At 60.2% G+C, this 19,152-nt stretch overlaps 1 protein-coding gene and 1 pseudogene across 1 annotated transcript; one reads left to right on the top strand and one right to left on the bottom strand.

The window, feature by feature from the left end:
• Positions 1-1,298: 1,298 nt before the first annotated feature.
• LOC116861251 (tripartite motif-containing protein 10-like) lies at positions 1,299-7,889 on the top strand. Its single transcript, XM_032847800.1, has 8 exons — positions 1,299-1,379; positions 1,583-2,088; positions 3,411-3,506; positions 4,075-4,305; positions 4,906-4,928; positions 5,186-5,301; positions 6,364-6,396; positions 7,341-7,889. The coding sequence occupies exons 2-8, from the start codon at positions 1,645-1,647 to the stop codon at positions 7,856-7,858; spliced, it is 1,461 nt and encodes a 486-aa protein (XP_032703691.1). The 5' UTR covers positions 1,299-1,379; positions 1,583-1,644; the 3' UTR covers positions 7,859-7,889.
• A 2,889-nt stretch (positions 7,890-10,778) lies between these two features.
• LOC116861300 lies at positions 10,779-18,151 on the bottom strand (annotated as a pseudogene).
• Between the last annotated feature and the right edge of the window lie 1,001 nt (positions 18,152-19,152).

The raw sequence follows: 19,152 nt of genomic DNA on the forward strand, positions 1-19,152 counted from the left end.
CTGAGCAGGTGGGAGCCACCAGCTTCCACTCTCAGGTGTGCGCTCGGCGTCAAAGTCCAGACTGCCGGGGGAGGGGTTCTCTGGCTACTCCTCTGCCTCCCTTCTCGGCTCACCTTACCCACCCAGGCAGACCTCCTCACCTCTGCCGCCGCCAGCCAGGGAGCCAGTGTCCCCAGCCCACTTCTGTTTTTAACAGCCCTTCGGGACAGGTGTGATTACCTTCATTTGACAGCATGACATGTGAACCGACTTCCCTGAGGTCATGGAGTTGGAGAGCTGTGATGCGGGGGTCAGTCCGAGTCTCCTGGCTCAGGGCCTGTGCCCCCAGCCCCTGTGCTTCCCCCACGTGATGGTCCAGGCCACGGTTCATCCGCTCCTTGCATCTGTGCATAAAACCCAGGGGAACCCCATTCTGACGCTAGCCATCCGCCCTGCGCTGTTTCCCTCGCTCTGCACCTGAGCTGCTGTGTGTACCCCATTTCCTTCCCAACCACCCTGGCCCTCCTGGGCGGGGGCGGCCACCCACCTCCGCCCTTCCAGAGCCCGGCAGCTCCACGCCGCCACTGAGCACGGGAATGCGGCGGGTCCCAGCAAAGACGCGCAGCTCTCCAAACGATACACCTGTTAGAAGGAACGCAAAATACCTTGTTCCTAATTCTTAGACTGGTTACACGTGGAAATGATTGTATTTGGGGCTAAATAAAATACTAAAATTAACTTCCCTTTTTAAAATATGGCCAGGTGGAAACTTGAATTGCACAGGTGGCTCCCGTGGTGTTTGCGTGGGGGCGCGGCTCTGGGGCGCTCAGATCTGAGCACAGATGGGGGCCCGCACCTCCCCACGCACATGCGGGGCCCCGCGCTGGCAGCGCCAGGCTCGCTCCGGAGCGGCAGGGGGCTCCAGATGCACCACCAACAACACAGGCGTGAGCGGTGGGTCCTGAACAAGTGCCGGCCATTGCCGGTTTCCTTCCTGCTCCCCACGCAGGGCTGACTCTCGCCTCCGTGGAAGCCGGCGGCAGGCCGGGGACGTGTCCCTGAGCGCAGCCAGCTTATCTGCACCCTCCTGCTCGCTGCGCCGGCTGATACCATATCTCTCGGGGGCAGCTGGTCCTACCGCAGGGGGCTGGTGTGGCCTCTCCCGTCCCCGACTGGGTCAGCCTCCCACCCCAAACAAGGACTATCTCTGCCAGCTGTAGACAGCGAAGATACAGCGAGCTCAGGCGCAGGGACGGGTCAGACGCCGTGCCCTGGGCTGTGGGCTGCAGCCCAGACAGTGCCTGAGGACAGCTCTGGAATGCCGGGCCCCTCCTTCCTCCCTCTCCTGGAGCGGGGGCGTCCGCTCCTTTGGGAGGAGGACAAGAGGACCGCGGCATCAGGTGGGTGCCCTGTCCTTGGGGGCGCGTGTGTGTGCGTGTCTGTGCGTGTGCGTCTGTGTGCACATGTGAGTGCACGTCTGTGTGTGCGCACATGTCTGTGTGTGTGCCTGCCTGTCCACGACCACCAGGGTGCCTGTGCGTATCTACGACATGGCCATGTCTGGCCGTGTGAGGACGAGTGTGTGTTCTTGCTGTTTTCCCAGATCCTTCCAGCTCAGCCCCGCACAGAGAGTGACCTTGAGGTGCCAACGGACACAGCGGGGCCATGGCCGCAGCTGCCTCCGTGACCAGCCTGGCGGATGAGGTCAACTGCCCCATCTGCCAGGGCACCCTGAGGGAGCCGGTCACCATTGACTGTGGCCACAACTTCTGCCGGGGCTGCCTCACACGCTACTGCGAGATCCCAGGCGCGGACCCCGGGGAGGCCCTCCACGGGGAGGCCCTCCCCTGCCCCCTCTGCAAGGAGCCCTTCCGCCTGGGGAGCTTCCGGCCCAACTGGCAGTTGGCCAGCGTGGTGGAGAGCATCGAGCACCTCAAGCTGGTGTCTTCGCCGGACTCCGAGGCAGAGGACATCTGCAGGGAGCACAGGGAGAAGGTCTACTTCTTCTGTGAGGACGATGAGACGCAGTTGTGCGTGGTGTGCCGGGAGGCCTGGGAGCACCGGGCCCACACCGTGCGCTTCCTGGACGAGGCAGCAGGGCCCTACAGGGTAGGAGAGGGCACGCGGGGGTCTGGGGCACGTCTCCCTCTCCCTGTCCTCCCTCGGGCAGGAGCCCCAGGCGTGCTGCAGCATGTTCCGTGTTGCTCACATATGGCCACAGTTTCCGGGGCTCAACAAGGACGCGTGGACTGTTTGGGTGGCCATGTGGGTCAGCCCCGCACGTCTGAGGGTGTCTGCGTTTGGGGGACAATCGTGCAGACAGTGTGATGTGCACGACGTGCATGTGGTGTGTGCAGGGAGGCCTGTGTGCTCGTGTTGGTGAATAAACCAATGTTTGCGTGCAGGGGGGCAAACCCGGGTGTGCGGTCCTCCCCGTCGTCCTCTGCGTGTCTGTGTCCACGAGCTCACCAGCGTCTGACGAGAGAGCACTCTCTGTCTTTCTCAGTGTCCCTATGTGGATGTTTGTGTGTGAGCTCCTGTTCCTACTCTATTCCAGACCAAGCCGTTTTTACAGCAGTGTGTTGGCTATTTTTATGTTATCCAAGTGTTTTCTCCCATCTGGAATCAGACACAGAAAATGGGTTCTATTCACAACAAGGGACTGTGGGTACGTGTTCCCTCTGAGAGAGATGTGAGCAAGTCGGAACACTTTCAAGGAAGGGCATATCAGGCTCGAGACAGATCCCAGGCCTAGCTTACCAGAGACAAAACAAATTAGGGTTTTTGTATTTTAAAGATTTTATTTATTTATTTGACAGACAGAGATCACAAGTACGCAGAGAGGCAGCAGGGGGGTGGGGAGCAGGCTCCTCACTGAGCAGAGAGCCCCATGTGGGGCTCAATCCCAGGACCCTGAGATCATGACCTGAGCCAAAGGCAGAGGCTTAACTCACTGAGCCACCCAGGCACCCCGACAAATTAGGGTTGTTTTTTTTTTTTTAAGATTTTATTTATTTATTTGACAGACAGAGATCACAAGTAGGCAGAGAGGCAGGCAGAGAGAGAGAGAGGAGGAAGAAGGCTCCCTGCGGAGCAGAGAGCCCAATGTGGGGCTCGATCCCAGGACCCTGGGATCATAACCTGAGCCGAAGGCAGAGGCTTTAACACACTGAGCCACCCAGGCGCCCCCAAATTAGGGTTTTTAAGCTGAAGACAGCCAGCCTCAGATGGGGAAACTGAGTCAGGGGCTGTGTTGGCACAGGGAGAGGTTCCTGGAGAGCACAGCGAGAAGGAAAGGGCCTGGAGAGAGCCAGATGCTGCGGACAGTTGGGACACAGGTGTTGTCAGCCAGGGGTGCTCCCTCCATCGGGTCATGTCCTCTTCACGAGTCATTGCTTCTGTGTAACATACTACATACGCTTTCTCTCCAGGAACAAATACAGAAGTGTCTTGAGTGTCTAAGGAAAGAGAGAGAGGAGATTCAAAGAATCCAGTCGAGAGAAAATGAAAGGATACAAGTCCTCCTGGTAGGTCTCCCTCTGCTCCCCGGACCTTGTCCCTCCGCCCCCCGGGATCCAGCGGCCCCCCGAAGCCAAGGCCACGTAGCACGGGGACTAGGGGTTCACTCTAGTGACCACTCTAGTTGACTCCCACCCAAACGAGTGCATCTCTGCTCGGCGTGAGGTGGGAGTCGGCAGGACCTCCCAGATCTGACTGAAAGCGATTTGGCCCAGGACACAGCCTTGTGCTGAGGGGAGAGTGCGCCCTGTGAGAGGCAAGAGGTGGGCTGTCCCACCCCCTCCTCAGCTAGGCTTCTAGAAGCCCAAATGGAAGGGGCCAACGCCATGCTGGGCCATCAGCTCCCAGAAACCGCCCGGCAGGAGGGAAGGAGGCCACAGCAGTTCCCGCTCCATCTAGGGACCTGGGGCGGGGGCTCCAATTCTCCACCCAAGGAGAAGGACGTGGATCTGGGCCAGAGGGAGATGGGGGTGAACTAACTGGGGAAAAAGAAGGAAAGGGAAGCAGAAGAAAGGGAGGGAGAGGAGGAGGAGGAGGAGGCATCACCCCTCCCGGCCTCCCCTCCTGCCCTTTCAGTGTCAGGTCGCCACCAAGAGACAGAAAGTGGTCTTCGAGTTTGCACACCTCAGCCAGTTTCTGGAGGAGCAGCAGAGCATCCTCCTGGCCCAGCTGGAGAAGCTGGATGGGGACATCCTGAAGCAACGGGACGCGTTCGATGTCCTGGTCAGCGAGGAGATCTGCCGGTTCAGCAGCCTGATCTCCGAGCTGGAGGAGAAGAACGGGAGGCCGGCCCGGGAGCTCCTGACGGTGAGACCGCCCCACCTGCGGCCGCCTCTGACTTCCGGTGCCCTCCCATGTCTGAGCCACCTCCCCTTCACCCCGAGGGCAAGAGAGGTCCTGAATTCCAGTGCCTGCTCCCCAGACAGGCCTCAGTCACTCTGCATCCTGGCTTTTCACTGTCCCACGTCCATCGAATTGGGGTCCCTTTTCTTACCTGCCTCTCAGGGGTGCTGTGAGACTCCAACAGGAAAATACAGTGGAAACGAGCAGTTTGAAAAGCATCTCATGCTCTGCAAAGAGATGTCCCGTGCTGTTTCCGAGGCCGGGTATGCTGTGGGGCCACCCAGCACTCAGGAAGCTCTTTCGGAGATGCCTCCCAGTGAGGCATCAGATGGGCAGCATGATTGGGGGCCACACTCCCGGTTTACGGGACTGAGAGCAGGGGCCTTGGCCTCCAGCTGGCTGCCAGGTCCTTCTGCTGTGTGGTCGTGTGGGATCAGGGGGAGGCCTCTGTGACCCCGGATGCCTCACTAGCCCCAGAACTCAGCAGCTGCAGGTTCTTGGGTGCTTTTCCTCTGTGGCAACATGGTGTTTGTCTGAACTCCTGCTCTCCCTTCTTTCTCCTAGGACATCAGAAGTACTCTGATAAGGTAAGCTGCCATTCCCTCGTCTCCCACGGGCGTGCACACACAGCGTCACACGCCTGACTCTTGCATGCCCACAGCCTTGTCCAATCAACGGCACAACTTCATACACACGCGTGCATTTGCACGTGCAGCTGCCCAACGGTGGGCAGTGGGGTGCATCCCCGAGGAAGTGTGTCTGCCTGTGGGACCTGCTTCCCCTGTGCCCGGTTCACAGGTGGCCAGCCGAGTCTGGAGAAACCCCACTCTTTCCGTGCCCCTAGATGTGAAACCAGAAAGTGCCGGAAACCAGAGGCTGTGTCCCCTGAGCTGGGCCAGATGATTCGGGACTTCCCCCATCAGGCTGTCCCTCTGAGGAGGGAGATGGAGATGTTTCTGGGTAAGAGGACCCCAGGGTTACCCCGGGCACGGGGGTCCATGAAGCCCGGGAGTGGGAATGCCCCCCACACTCCACCACTGCCCAAGGCTTGAGTGACCTTTGGCTTGTACCCTTCTGGTACCTTCCTGGGCTGTCCTTCTTTGCACGTGTTGGTAAAATCTGCCTGTCAGGATAACGTAACACGGTAGTAATAGAGATGAAGATCTCTGGGAAAAAATTAACTGATCTGAAAATTAACTGATCTGAAAAATAATTACACAAGTAAATCTGATCTGCTGACCTTGAACAATATAAAAAATAACGATTAACAAAACCTGTCATTTTTGATAATTTAAAAAGTCTGCAGAGGCACTTGTCATACATGGTAAGTTTCTGATGATGAACATGGCTAATTAATAACAAGGCAGAGTGTTTCTTCGTGCCGTGGGGCTGCTCACTCTCTCGCATCCCCCGACTCCCCCATCTGGCCGGCACTCCAGGCCCCTGTGGGGACTGGGCCCATGTTCCTGGAACAGGCCATGCTGGTGGGAACGGGTGTGATGCCGGGCATGAGTCAGGCATGTGGCTCTGGCAGTGCCCTGTCCCTGACGTCAGGGACGACGCTGCCCTTTTACACATGGCCCGCCCACAGCAACGTCACCTGGATGGGCCCACACTGGAGCCTGCCAGCAAGCACGCCCAGCGACCTGGCCGTGAGGGATGTCGTCCTCTAATCAAATCTGACCTTTGTTCCAAAAATTTCCCAGGAGAGTAAGAACTCAGTTCACCCCCTTTTCCGTTCTTCTGGTTGATGTTTCTGGGGTACGTGCTCTGCCGCATGTGAGAGGCTGCGCAAGGCAGACACAGCCCCCCCAGGGCCAGGCGGCCGCCCCCAGGCCCCAGAGTCAGACGCCCGCTGTTGCTGCTGCTCCGGACGCTGACTGGGGCCAGAAGCACGGGTCTGGGGGTCTGTCTGCTGTCCCTGTCCCGTCCCTCCCTGCTGGGGCCAGTCTCCTCACCACTGAGCAGGGTGTGGTTTCACGAGACAAACGAGAGCTCATCCTGGTTTGTTCCTCTCCACAGAGAAGCTGTGCTGCGAACTGGACTCTGAGCCAGGTAGGCAGCCTGTGCCAGGATGGGCGGGGGCGGGGAAGCCGTGTGTCGTCGGGTCCCCTGCCAGGCGCCCCGGAGTCCCCTGCCCGCGCACACACGTGCACACACACACACACACTGTCACGAAGTGCGTGTTCTCATCTGCACCTGATGGGCGGGGACAAAGGTCACACCAGCCGGGACGAGGGTCATCAAGAAGGGTTTCCTGGGCGAGGGGACTCTGATCTGGGTTTGGAATCCCACCGTTGGAATCACTGGAAAGCGCACTTGGTCTCTGCGGAGTTTAACGGCACAGTTAGCGGGAAGGCAGCCCACGCAGGAGCCACCCACGGCACCTGTCGGCCAGAGACCCGGGCGCCTCGCGCTGCTGGGCCACGGCCACACCTGCATCTAGAACCGTCCCACCTGAAGGCCACACTGTGCAGGGTCCATGCTGTGTTTCGTGCTGGGAAGCAGCCCTCTGACTCGGACGGATTTAAAATCACAGAGGCAGCAGGAATAAGCTTCATGCGAGCCCGAGAGCTTGCGGGGTCAGACCAGGCGTGTGCCTGCCGCTGGGACGGAGCCGAGGCCCTCTGGGCCCTGGAAGTCTCAGAGGCAGGAGGGGTGGGGGCCAGCGGCAGCAGGGCAGGCACAGCCTCGGGAGGCCACACGTTTGCAGGGACAGGGCTGCCCTCTGAGGCCGAACTGAGCCAAGGACGGCGGGTGTGGAGCCCGGGCGTCTGTGGGCAGGCGGAGCACACACCATCACCGGCTGGGCTGCTCAAAGCCCGGACTCTGTCCTGGGTGGTCTGAGGGGAAGTCAGAGCATCGGGACTCCTGGCATGGTTCTGGGAGACACGCGTGCCACAGGCACGGTGATGTGGAGAATGACACTAGCAGGCAGAGGCGGGGCATTAGCTGCTCCCACAGGTCGTAAACGGTGCTGCTGTCTCTGTCCTCTGCAGCGGACATCTGCCTGGACCCCCAGACCTCCCACCCCAAGCTCCTCTTATCTAAGGACCGGCGGCGCGCGCAGTTCTCCTACAAGTGGCAGAGCTCGCCAGACAGCCCCCAGCGCTTTGACCGGGCCACCTGTGTCCTGGCCCTCAGTGGCTTCACGGCGGGGAGACACACGTGGCTGGTGAAGGTGGACCTGGCCCACGGGGGCAGCTGCACGGTGGGCGTGGTGAGCGAGGCCGTGAGGCGGAAGGGGGAGCTGCGGCTGCGGCCGGAGGAGGGTGTGTGGGCCGTGAGACTGGCCTGGGGCTTCGTGTCGGCGCTGGGCTCCTTCCCCACGAGGCTGGCGCTGCAGGAGCAGCCCAGGCAGGTGCGCGTGTCCCTGGACTACGAGGTGGGCTGGGTGACCTTCGTCAACGCGGTCAGCCAGGAGCCCATCTACACCTTCACGGCCTCCTTCACCCAGAAGGTCTTTCCCTTCTTTGGGCTCTGGGGCCGAGGGTCCAGCTTCTCCGTGAGTTCCTAAGAGAGGCGGTCACCCTCTGCTGGGACCAGCTCCCCGGAGGATGGTGCGAACGCCACCCCTGCCAGCTCCCCGGGGGACGGGGTGGAAGCCCGGCGGGGTGAGGACTTGAAGGGCAAGGTGGGTGACCCCATGTGCTGATCAGGCCTCTTCCCTGACAACTATGGACGGCCTGGGGCTCCAGGGACACAGGAGTTCTGGGCTGGGGCCAGAAGACTGGGCTGGAGACCAGCCTGTGGCCACCACTGTGTGATCTGGGGCAAGGCACCTCTCTTCGTTCTGTCTTTTTCCAGAGAAATGAGGGTTCGTATACGTGTGCCTTCGGGAAACATTTCTTGTTTGCTACCTGTGAACCAGGCAGGATGGGGGCCACTGCTGCTGTGAAAATGAAAAAAATCTGGCATCTGGAGGAGCTCCCAGACTGGACAGTGACAGCAAGGGGTCGTCACAGAGGGGGCGGTGGGAGAGCTCAGGGCATGGGGCCCAGCCCGGCCAGGAAGGCTTCCTGGGAAGGACTGCTGTATGACGCGTGTGCCCAGTGAGAGGAGAAGGTAGGCAGAGGCCGGACTGGCTGGCCCTGCAGCCCTTGGACACTGGTCAAGCAGACCATGACCCCGCCCTGGCCTCCCGCCCCCGACACATGTCAGCTGAGATGCAAGGCCGGATACAGTCACCGGCGGCCCACACGGTCCCTTGTGGCGGCAGTCACAGTCTGGGCTCGAGAACGGGGTGGTGGGAAGGGTGAGGCCCAGAGAGCTGCGCTGTGGGGCAGAGATGCGCCCGCACACAAAGCTGTGGATTCCCTGCAGGGGTGACCAGCAGCAGCGGGGACGAGGCTCCAGGCCTGGACTCACTGGTGTCCGGGGATTGGCGTGGGGAAGGGAGAGAGCCAGGGCCACGGGGCATGGAGAGGGAGGGTCGTCAGCCGCCCCAGGGTCGGGGTCAGGGGGAACATGAGAGGCTGTGTGCAGAGTATGGTTCTCACACCCTCTGTGGCCTGGGGCTTGTCTTCCACTCCATGCGAATGTGCCACTCCCTGACAACGTCGTCAGCACTGTTCGCTCTCCTTAAACACAAACTGAAGTGGGGTCACCTCCCCACGGGCCCAGGAGCCCATGCGGGCCAAGGCCAGTTCCTGGGGTCTGCCTGTCCTCCTTGGGGTGCAGGCAGAGGACACGTGGGCCCAGGAGCAGCAGCTGCACGGGGCTGAGCACATCCTCTGGGCACGTTCACGATATCTATAAAATATATGCGGGGAAGGGGTACCTGGATGGCTTGGTGAGTTAAAGCATCTGCCTTCGACCCAGGTCATGATCCCAGAGTCCTGGGATCCAGCCCTGTGTCGGGCTCCCCGCTCAGAGGGAAGCCTGCGTCTCCCTCTCCCACACCCCCTGCTGTGTTCCCTCTCTCTCTGTCTCTCTGTCAAATAGATAAATTTTAAAATATATATATTCCCAGAAAACGTTATATTCAAAACTGTAGATGCGTGTAAGTCTCTGAGTGATGGTAATACACACCCGAAGCCCCACACCTGGGGTCCACTGAGAACTGGCCTGTGTTTCTGTTGGTGTTGGCGGGCCTGGTAAGACATGAGCGGCCCGGTCCGCAGCTGCGAGAGGACGGGCGTGCAGTACGTCCCTTAAGCTGTCCCTGCAGGAGTCCCGTCTCACATGCGGGTGGGGTGTCTGCAGCCGAGGTCACGCAGTGAGAGCTGGAGCGCCCATCTGGCCCACAGGCCTGAACCATTGTGGGGTATGCAGGGTCCCGGGGAGGTAGCTCACACGGCCACACTCCCCATGAAGGGCCTGCATATGTTCCCCTCGCTGAGAAACGCAACTGCTGATGACTCAGTGACTCAGGGCAGCTGCGGGGGCCTACTTATCCTGGATCGGCCCTCGGGGTCCCCGCCTGCCCCACAGGTGCTCAGGTCTGAGCCGCCCTCCCGGCCATCACCCTCTCCAGGCCCCGAGGGAGGGCTGCAGCCTGCCTTGTCGGCCGTGGGTTCCCCTGAGGTTCTTGTCCCCCCCCCCACACACAGTAGCAGCACCTTCATTCACCAAGACAGAGATCGTTCCAAAGAAAAGAAGAGCTTTGTTAGAACTGACGGGTACAGAAGGAAAAGGGGTTCTGCCACAACCAGGCCCCACGGGGAAGTGATGGGGGGGGCAGGCTCAGAGGGAGAGCTCGCGCACACGAACGGTCCTAGGTATTCACTCATTTAATCCTCCCGGCACCCCGTGCGGCGGTGCCCGCGGGAGCAGCCCCACCGTGCACGCGAGAGAACAAGGCCCGAGCGGCTGAGCCCCCGGCCGGGTTCCTGCAGAGCCAAGGGCAAGGGCGCACAAGACTCATCACACATGCGGACGTGGGGGTTCGGGTCCCAGCCCGGCCGGGGACCACTGTCGGCTTCCGAGTGTCCGGGACGGCAGGACGACACCGCGGGCAGGAGCGGGGACCGCTGTCACGGTGTCGGGGTCGGAGTGTCTGGGATGGGCTCACACTGTAAGCAGAACTCGTGCTTTTGCAGCCCTGGCCTGAGGGCCCTGCTCCCTGTGGGCCGAGGGCCAGAGGCTGCTGCCAGTCGAGTGGCCGCCTGCGGGTCCCTGGCCCTGCCCGCGTGCTTCATCAGCCCAGCGCGGACCGTGTCCGAGGAGTCATGCCTGCAGTGACCACACAGGGTAGCGCAGTGGCCACACAGGGTAGCACAGTGACCAGAGGGACACTCCGTGCCCTTTGCTGTTGTGCAGTCCAGCCACAGTCCTGCTCATGCGAAGGGGTCACAGAACCCTGGAGCACGTGTGGGGGACTGGGCGCTCCTGTCCTAGCACAACATGGGGAGAGGCAGGCACTGCCGTCTGCTCGCGGGCAGCATGGCGGCCTCAGGCCTGACGTGTGCAGGGTCAGCCGCGAGCATGAGCAAGGCTCAGGCATCTGGTCCGAGTGGCGGGGACGAACCCAGGGGGTCCTGCTCGGGAGATGCGGGTGCCCAGAAACTCCTGGGCCAGCCTCCTGGGGGACTGGCCCAGCAGAAGGAGGGGGAGTTGGGAGGCGGGGGTGGGGGTTGGGGTGAGCCTGGGCGGTCCAGGAAGCAGCTGGTGGCGGCTGCCCAGGATGGCAGCAGGGGGCTCAGCGTCCTCTTCTCCAGCCGCAGGCACTCTCCGTTCTGCGGAGCGCTCCTAGAAACCAAGAAACCTCAGCCGTCCTGCTGCCTCGGCCCCGGTGTGCTGCATGGGGGCCTGAGGCGGCGGGGCAGGGACCCCTGGACCCCAGGGAGGCTGAGTGCAGGCACGAGTCTGTGGGTGTGGATGTGCGGGCACACAAGGGGGACAGGACGGCCCCTACCTGTCTGGGGAGTCGCCGGCCTCCTAGCACACAGGGGGAGAGAGCATCAGTCAGCGTGGGCTGGGCACCCAGCTTCCCGCCACCTCCAACCTTCTTCCGGCCCGTCCCAGACCTCGCAGAACCCAGGGGCCCCTCCTGGCTCCCCGCTCCGCCCCGCGTGTCACCAGGAAGCAGGGCTCTGTCACCATGACCAGCAGGGGCCCCCGCCACGGAGGAGGAGCACTGTCTCCATCCTCGCTGTCCACACCTGCAGCAGGTGGGCGCCCAGGCCTGGGGGGCCTTCTCCAGAGCTCTGCTCACCCTCTCGAACTCCTCTCTGAGCTTCAAGTTCTGCAGGCACAGGGCCACCAGGATCAGCATGTCGTCCGGCAGGAGCGGCCTGTTCTTGGGCTGGTCTGGCCGCTGCCCAAGGGGGGCTCCCTGCTGCAGGCTCTCCCGCTCGGCCTCTGCCTGAACCTGTGGGATGGATCCCCCGAGACGCAGCTTCGCGGGGGCCCCTCCACCCCTGGGCCTTGGGACACTCCCAAGGGAACACCAGCGCCCTCCCCCGCCCCCGCTCATGCCGTGTGCAGAGCCTACCACACAGGCGTGTCGTCCATCACCGGCCTGGCGCTCCCCACCTGTCCGGGGTGAGGACAGACCCATGTACACATGGCCAAGAGGGACAGACGGTACCCCCACAGGGACGAAGACCTGCGGTTTGTGTTTTCCAGGGATGAGTGGCTGGCGGGCCCCGACTATGCCTGGGAGCTGGTGAGTGGGACTGGCCTCCACCACATGTCTAAACCCCACGAGGAGCACAGGGCTGGACTGGAGCCGAGTCCCTGGGCCGGCGGACCCCGGGGCCAAACCCAGCACCCGGCTGGCTCCTGGCCCCCAGGAACCCCTCCCGACACACCCATCAGGCTGCTCCAGACACACAGGGGTCAGAGTGTAGCAACCGGCCGCCAGGACCCTCTCAGGCGGCCCCTCCCTGGACCCCGCGCCTCCCCTCACACGGCTGGCGGTTTCTGCTCCCCCCGCGCCCTGAGCCGGCAGAGCCCTCTCGTGCGTCTCAGGAACCTCCCCAGTCTGTGGGTGAGCGATTCCTAGAGGGACACACCGTGGTCTGTCCACCTGGGGCCTGGGTAGCAGGAGGGCCTGATCCCAGGACCTGGTACGGGACAGTTCTGCCGAAAACTGGATGCGTGGTGCTTGGGGTCAGGGGCCTGGAGCTCACTGGATGGAGGACGACGGGAAAGCAAAGGCATAACTACGGAAAATGAGAGTAGCAGGACTTTCTCCCTGGACTCCGGGGCGTTTCCTCCCAACACCCAAACGCTGCGTGGGGACTGCTGTGACCGCTGGCACAGGATGCCAGCCCAGCGGGACTAGCCCCACGGAGCCGCACAGCCCTGGGCACCCCTTCCCCTTCCTGGACACGAGCCTCCTGGCTCGCAGCCCCACAGCCCCAGGAGGCACAGCCTCTCTCTCAATCTCAGATCAGTGTCTTGCTGGGTCCCTGGGTCCCTGAAGCTGCGGATACAGTAAAGGGTTTCAGTGCCCCCAAACAGTCTGCTTTCAGGGAAGCAAAGCTAAACGAAGCTGGTGCTGCCACAGACACAGGATTTCATGGTTAACGTGGATGGGAAGGGGGTGTCCCCGAGGGCAGCCCCAGGTGGGATCAGCTACAAGGTTCGTGTGCCCTGCGGGATGACAGGCCCCACAAAGCCACACTGGGGACATGGCACAATCCTGGGGACAAGAGCCCACAGAAAGTGGGAGAAGTGAGAGCTTGGGGACAGACCCAGGTCACAAGGAGATTAGAAAGAAAAGTAGGACATAATTGGTGAGAGAAGGGACAGGGTCTGGAGAAGACCATGTTGTGAAAACTGGCTCCCAACACAGAGAAAACCTTCCTCGATCCAAACAGGAAGGAGGCTCTAGACGGAAGGAAGATCCCAGCGTGAAGGTAAAACGGCAACATCAGCAGAAAATATTGTTAGAGAATCAGTCGTGACCTGTGGGGTCTGAAAACAAATCCTCATCAACATTCACTACTGCGGTTTGGTGACGACACCGTGCACAAAATTAATAGCAAAATGCCAGGTTGAGAGAGGACAGCCCAGGGTCTGAAACCAATAGGAGACTCAGCTGTGGGATGTAGAAAGGGAAGCTGACGCATCAGGATGAGGACAGGAACCCAAGAGAAGGTTTGCGAAGAACATCAGTAGTTAATTCACAGAAGAGGGCGTGCGAAGGGCTCTCGTGCGCATGAACTGATGCCCAAGCTCACCACGGACCACGGAAACGGACGGTAACAAAGCATCGAAACCTTGTTTGACGCCTGTCAGACTAACACAAATCACACACCCGGATAACACTGGGTGAGGGGAGGGGTCTGTCTGACCCGCAGGTTGGCCACAGGCCCCAAGCTGGGCCCCCAGAGTGTGCTCACCTCAGGGAGCCACGGATCCTGTCTCTGGGTCGGTGCCCCTGGGGTCCCTTCCTCACGTCAGGGCTAAGAGGCTCGCGGCAGCACCGCCGTGCCACAGAGAGCAGGGGTCCCGTCCAGTCTGCTCCTGGGAACGTGCAAGGGCAGCGCGGCAGGCAGGAAAAGCAGGAAACAGGAGAGGCCTACAGTCGTGTCGTGTTCACTCAGCACGTAAGCACGCGAGGCAGCATATGTTCTAACAAACCATCTACAAATAAAAACCCAACACAGACTTGCAAGGGTTGCCCTGGAGGGGGAGTGACAGTGATTAAGTGGAAAACCAAGCAAGCCCAGAAGGGCGAGTGTGGGCCGGAGATAAGGACGTGCTGCTCGCTGGAGAGCGGGGGTTTCATCCATTAGGTCCCTCCTGCAGGGTCAGGAAATTATTTTCAGGAGATTTTGTCGCAGCTGTTGGCTGTTTATTAGGAGCGTTTTCTAATTTTTATCGTCATTTGGCCTCATTTCCTCTTGCAGACTCTCAAAACTTACTGCTTTGCTAAAGGAGAAGTGCACAGGGAGAGGCGGCGTTCTGAGGACACGTGGGACTTGGGAAGCTCTTCCTCACCCCGGGGGTCTGCGGAGGACTGGAGGTCAGAGGCCGGAGGTCGGCAGAGACGCCCAGCAGCCAGAGGGCCTCGCCTCGGTCCCCGGCCAGCTCTTTGTCCACCCTCCCCGCCCACCTGCTGGGCCCCATGTCCTCGGGGCCCCTGCACAGCCCAGCCACAGGCTTGCTTCTCTTCGGAAGTCGCTCCCTCCGGGTCCGGAGATCTCTGGGAATGAAATCCATCTAGACGGCCTCTTCTCAGGCCTCCTCTTCTCTGAGGTGACTGTCCCCACATCCCTCCCCGCACCCCACCCCCACCCACCCTTCCTTGTCCTGGTCCTCTCTAGACTTGGTCCTGAGGACATTACATCTATCTCCTTGGATGGAAACACCTTTATCCGGGGATCCCGCGGCTGGATCCTAGGGATCCTACCCTAGGCTCTCCGTGGAGATCCACACGTCTCATCCTGCCACATGTCCAGGACCCTAAATGTGCCCCAACGTGAACTCAACTTGTCCTAAATGAAGTGATGCTTCCTTCAAACCTGCCCTCCCTTCCATTTCCCACCCAGGTTCTCAACCCGGAAACTCAGGAAGTCCCTTGGATCCCCCCATTCGCGGGCGGTATATCCTGTCAACGGCTGTCATCATAAACCCCTCGGATGTGACCAGGCTTCTTGGGACTGGGTCTGTGTGCACCCTCGCTCTGCCTCGGTCCCCACACCGGCCAGCTTCTCTGCTAGGTCCCTGCCAGGCGCCACTGGCTCCACGAGGCCCACCCCGGCCCCACGCATGCGGGCCACTGTGACTCCCATCTCAGAGCCTTGCCGGTCTCCCTCCCTCCGCTGCAGAAGCAGACAGCAGGGATGGCGCCTGCCTGCCTGTCGCTCGCCAGCATACACGGTCATTCCTAACACAGTCCAGGAGCTTACCGGAGTCTTTCGCAAGGGAACGAACATTGTTACTTATTTGAGGCTTCCTGTCCTCATTTTAAAGCGGACCTGAGGACGATTCTGAATCATCTCTGGGCTTCCTTCGAGACCATGCAGCGTCCCACACAGAGCAGAGCTGGAGAAGCCTCGCTGTGATTGCGCCAGCCTCTTCAGCTGTGGGGCACCTCTCCCAGGGCCCTGCACGGAGAGAGCCCGGCCTCCCTGGCTTTCTAGATCTTATCTCCACCTGCCCATCGTCCCCTCCGATTTGGACTCCCCCTCCTCATCCTATACCATAACACATCCTCAAAGAGTCAGTATCTAAGTGAAGATTTTGAATACTCATCTTTCATACTGGACAGAAAGAAACCCTGGTGAAAATATGTCCATTTTCCACCCAATCGAATACTAGGATTGGGGTTGAAGGGTGGGAAGGTCCGTAACGACGATCTTAAAGCCAAGGGGCAAAATAAACATAGTGGATATCCACAAAAAATCTAACACGTAAGAGGACTGGGAGGGTCCTAAGACCCAGCCAACATTAACACACAGTGCAAAGGTGTGCATTCTGACTGGCCAGGCACACAGACAGAAATAAACAGAAGGATGGGACGCGCCTGGGTGGCTCAGTGGGTTAAAGCCTCTGCCTTCGGCTCAGGTCATGATCTCAGGGTCCTGGGATTGAGCCCCGAATAGGGCTCTCTGCTCAGCAAGGAGCCTGCTTCCCCCTCTCTCTGGGCCAACTTGTGATCTCTGTCTGTGAAATAAATAAAATCTTTAAAGAAAGAAAGAAAGAAGGAAGGAAGGAAAGAAAGAAAGAAAGAAACAGAAGAACAGGAGTCAAGAAAATACACAAGTGTATGTGCGGACACAGCGGATTACAAGGCTGGGATCCAAATCCGTGGGGTCACTCTGGATTATTCAATAAAAAGGGTCGGGAAAAACCAATCCGAACTTGGAAAGTACCTCACACTGTCCCCAAAGTATTCTCTTGGAGACCCTAAGTCCTCTAGAACACGTGTTGAAGGTTATTCATCCAGACAGTCTATAAGATTCCAAAACAAAACAATAGCCTTGAAATAACCCCACATCTGCTGCGCACGGCGCCCTCACAGAGGGCCGTGTGGTGGCTGAAGAAGAATTTGTAAGAATCCATCTGGACACACTGATGGGAAAATGGGTAAATGTCCAAGGTGTACTTTTCGATGACAAAAAGGAGTTACCCAAAATATGGAGAATCCTTGGGCTGGGTGGGAGTGGGGCATTTAGAGAGTGCGTTCACACACAGTTTCCTGGAAGAAGGATACGCAGAAACCTACCAATGGTTACCTCTGGGAAGCAGCAAGATTCTCATTTTGAGCTCGTTCCTTACAGTGTTGACTGAATGTATTACCAAGAGCATGTAACTTTTATGATAAAAATTAATTAAGATAAAAATAACCACTGTAAGAAGGAAGGAGGGAAGGAAGGCAGGCAAAGGAAGAGGGAAAAGAGAGAATCATGTACTCATTTCCAGGCTTCAGTACATTTGCAAGATCGACAAATACCATCTGATTTCATTCATGTGTGATATTTAAGAAACAAAACGAACAAGCAAAGGAGAGAGAGAGAGAGAACCACAGAACAGCCTCTAACTCTAGCGCACACCCTGACAGCCACCAGAGGGGCGGGGAGGGGGTGGGCAAGCAGGTGCTGGGAAGCAGGGGGTCCCGCAGGGAGGTGATGTATACCTGAGCTATGTTGCACTGCGTGCTCACTACACCGGAATTCAATTTAAAGACCATAGTTCCAAAAGTCTCATGGAATACACGTAGACAGCCGGATACTCACCAGCATATGCAAAAGCTGATCCCATTTCTCACCAAATGTCTAGTTCTATCAAGCAGGGGACCCTAGGGTCTGGTCCTGGAAGAGCTGTGCGTCCTCAGGCCCACGTCCATCCCACAGATGAGCAAACTGAGGGCCTCTCACCGGCCCGGGACCCAGCGCCCCGGGCACAGCCGCGCCTAGACCCCCATCAGTGCACGGACGCTGGGGCACCCGCTGCGGAGGAGAGTCTGACGAGGGTCCGAAGCAGGGGAAGGGGAAGGTCGGAGAAGCACTGAGTTTCCGAGCATGTGTGGGCACGGGGCAGGAGGGGCCTTACCTCGCAGAGGCCCACTGTGCCGTCTGCGGCCGGCTCCCAGCCCCCCCCGCCCGGTGTTCAGGGGACCGCGGGGTCGCCCCGCGCAGAAGAGGCCTGTGCTCCTCGCGGACGCCACGCACCTTCTCTGGCTGGCCGGGACGGAGGTAGCTGGTGCCTAGAACCCCCTTGGAACAGGGCTTCCAGTGCAGGGGGCGGCGGAGGACCCCGGAGGCCGAGGCCTCGGCAGTGGGCAGAAGCAGGCAGTCCGGACAGAAGAGGGGTGCACCCTCAGCCCTCAGGGCCCCCTTAGGGGCTGCTGGCAGGTGGGGCAGATGCGCTCTCCCTCGAGGTCCTTCCACGGAGGCACCATGGCCCCGGCAATCCTCCCGTCCACAGGCCCCCCTTCTCCCGTGTGGTTCTGGAGGGGCCTGTGCAGAGACCACTGGGACAAGGGGGCCCTGCTGGAGGGGGACAGCCCCTGCTGGAGAGGAGGCATGGCTTGGCCCTCCCGGGTCCGGCAACTGCCCGCTGTCTGCGACTAGGGCCGCCGCCCAGCCATGCACCCCATGGTCTGCACCTGGTGGAGGTCTCTGCTGGGCCCTGACGCACACCCTCCAGCCTCTGAAAACCTCTCTTTATCTCTCCCACGTGGGGCGCCAGCAGACGATTCGCAGCCACTTCTGTTGTCCTCTCCAGAGCCTTCTGTATTTGCAGAGCTCAGTGTGCCTGGAAGGCAAGGCGTCCTCAGCCTCAAAGCTGACCATCTCCGACGGGTGGGCAGCGGAGAGAAGGAGACAGTTCCGGGCATCCTCTCCCACACGGGACTGCAGGAGCCTGGTGGCCATGGTGGCAGAGTGTGGCTGCGGCCATCGGCATCCATGTCTCTCTCCCTCTCAATCAACATCCTTTCCTGGGCAACATGGATTCCACGATGAAAGAATGAAAGAGAAAGAGGACAGGGCGTGTAGAGCCAACCCTGGGCCGGGCAAAGTCTGAAGGCCTCTTCCCTTCCTTTCAGAGCGTCTCCAGGAGGAGCCCAAGACGGCTGCCCTTGTCTTAAACATTCTCACTGCCACATCTCCAGACCACTCGCCTCCCCTCGTGCCGCCCCTCCGTGTCCCTGCCGCCCCTCCAGGTCATCCCCTGCGCTGTCCATGCGGAAGGCCTGCGGTGAAGGCTCTCTCCCCGGCGCGTGTCAGGAGCCCTGGGGGAGAGGTGAGGGGCCCCTCCTTCCTGGAAACAGCGGACTGCCGGGAAGGTGAAGCTTGAACCGCCGCTAGGGTGGGGTCCAGGACACTCGGGTGAGGTGAATGTTGGCTGGGGAAGGTGTGGCTGGTCTGCACTTGGGGAGGAGAAGGTCTTGGTGCGTTCGGTGTAAACATGACGCAAGCCAGAGCCAACTCCCCAAAGCCCCACCTGCGCAGCCCCTGTTGGGTGTCACAGAACCTGCCTCTACGTGCGACACCAGGACGGCCCAGCCCACTGTCCTGGGGCTGACCTCCGCCCTGACCCCAGGCGTCCCTGACACCAGCCGGGTCGGCTCCGTCGCTGGCCGTGACTCTGGACCCTGAGTCCAAACCCCACATGGAGTGGAGAAGTGACTAAATAATAAAATCTTTCAAAAACAGGAAGAGGCTGGAAACGTCTGAGGTACTTGGGAGGGCCTCACTCCACGGCCCCTCCTTGTCCCCCCTGGCCACAGACAGTCACTGTCCCCAAGCCCAGGTCCCTGACTTCCCCTCATCCCATGAGTGGGTTGGCGTCCTTCTCAGTGTCCACACCACCTCATCGTGCGGCTTCCCCCGAGCCGGGGAGCTCGAGCCCACTCTCCACCTCCAGTCCCCACAGAGCTGCCTCCCCAAACCCATCATCGGCTTGGGG

Source organism: Lontra canadensis, unplaced genomic scaffold, assembly GCF_010015895.1.
Source record: "Lontra canadensis isolate GAN:19392208 unplaced genomic scaffold, GSC_riverotter_1.0 scaffold194, whole genome shotgun sequence".
In the NCBI taxonomy this organism is placed as follows: domain Eukaryota; kingdom Metazoa; phylum Chordata; class Mammalia; order Carnivora; family Mustelidae; genus Lontra; species Lontra canadensis.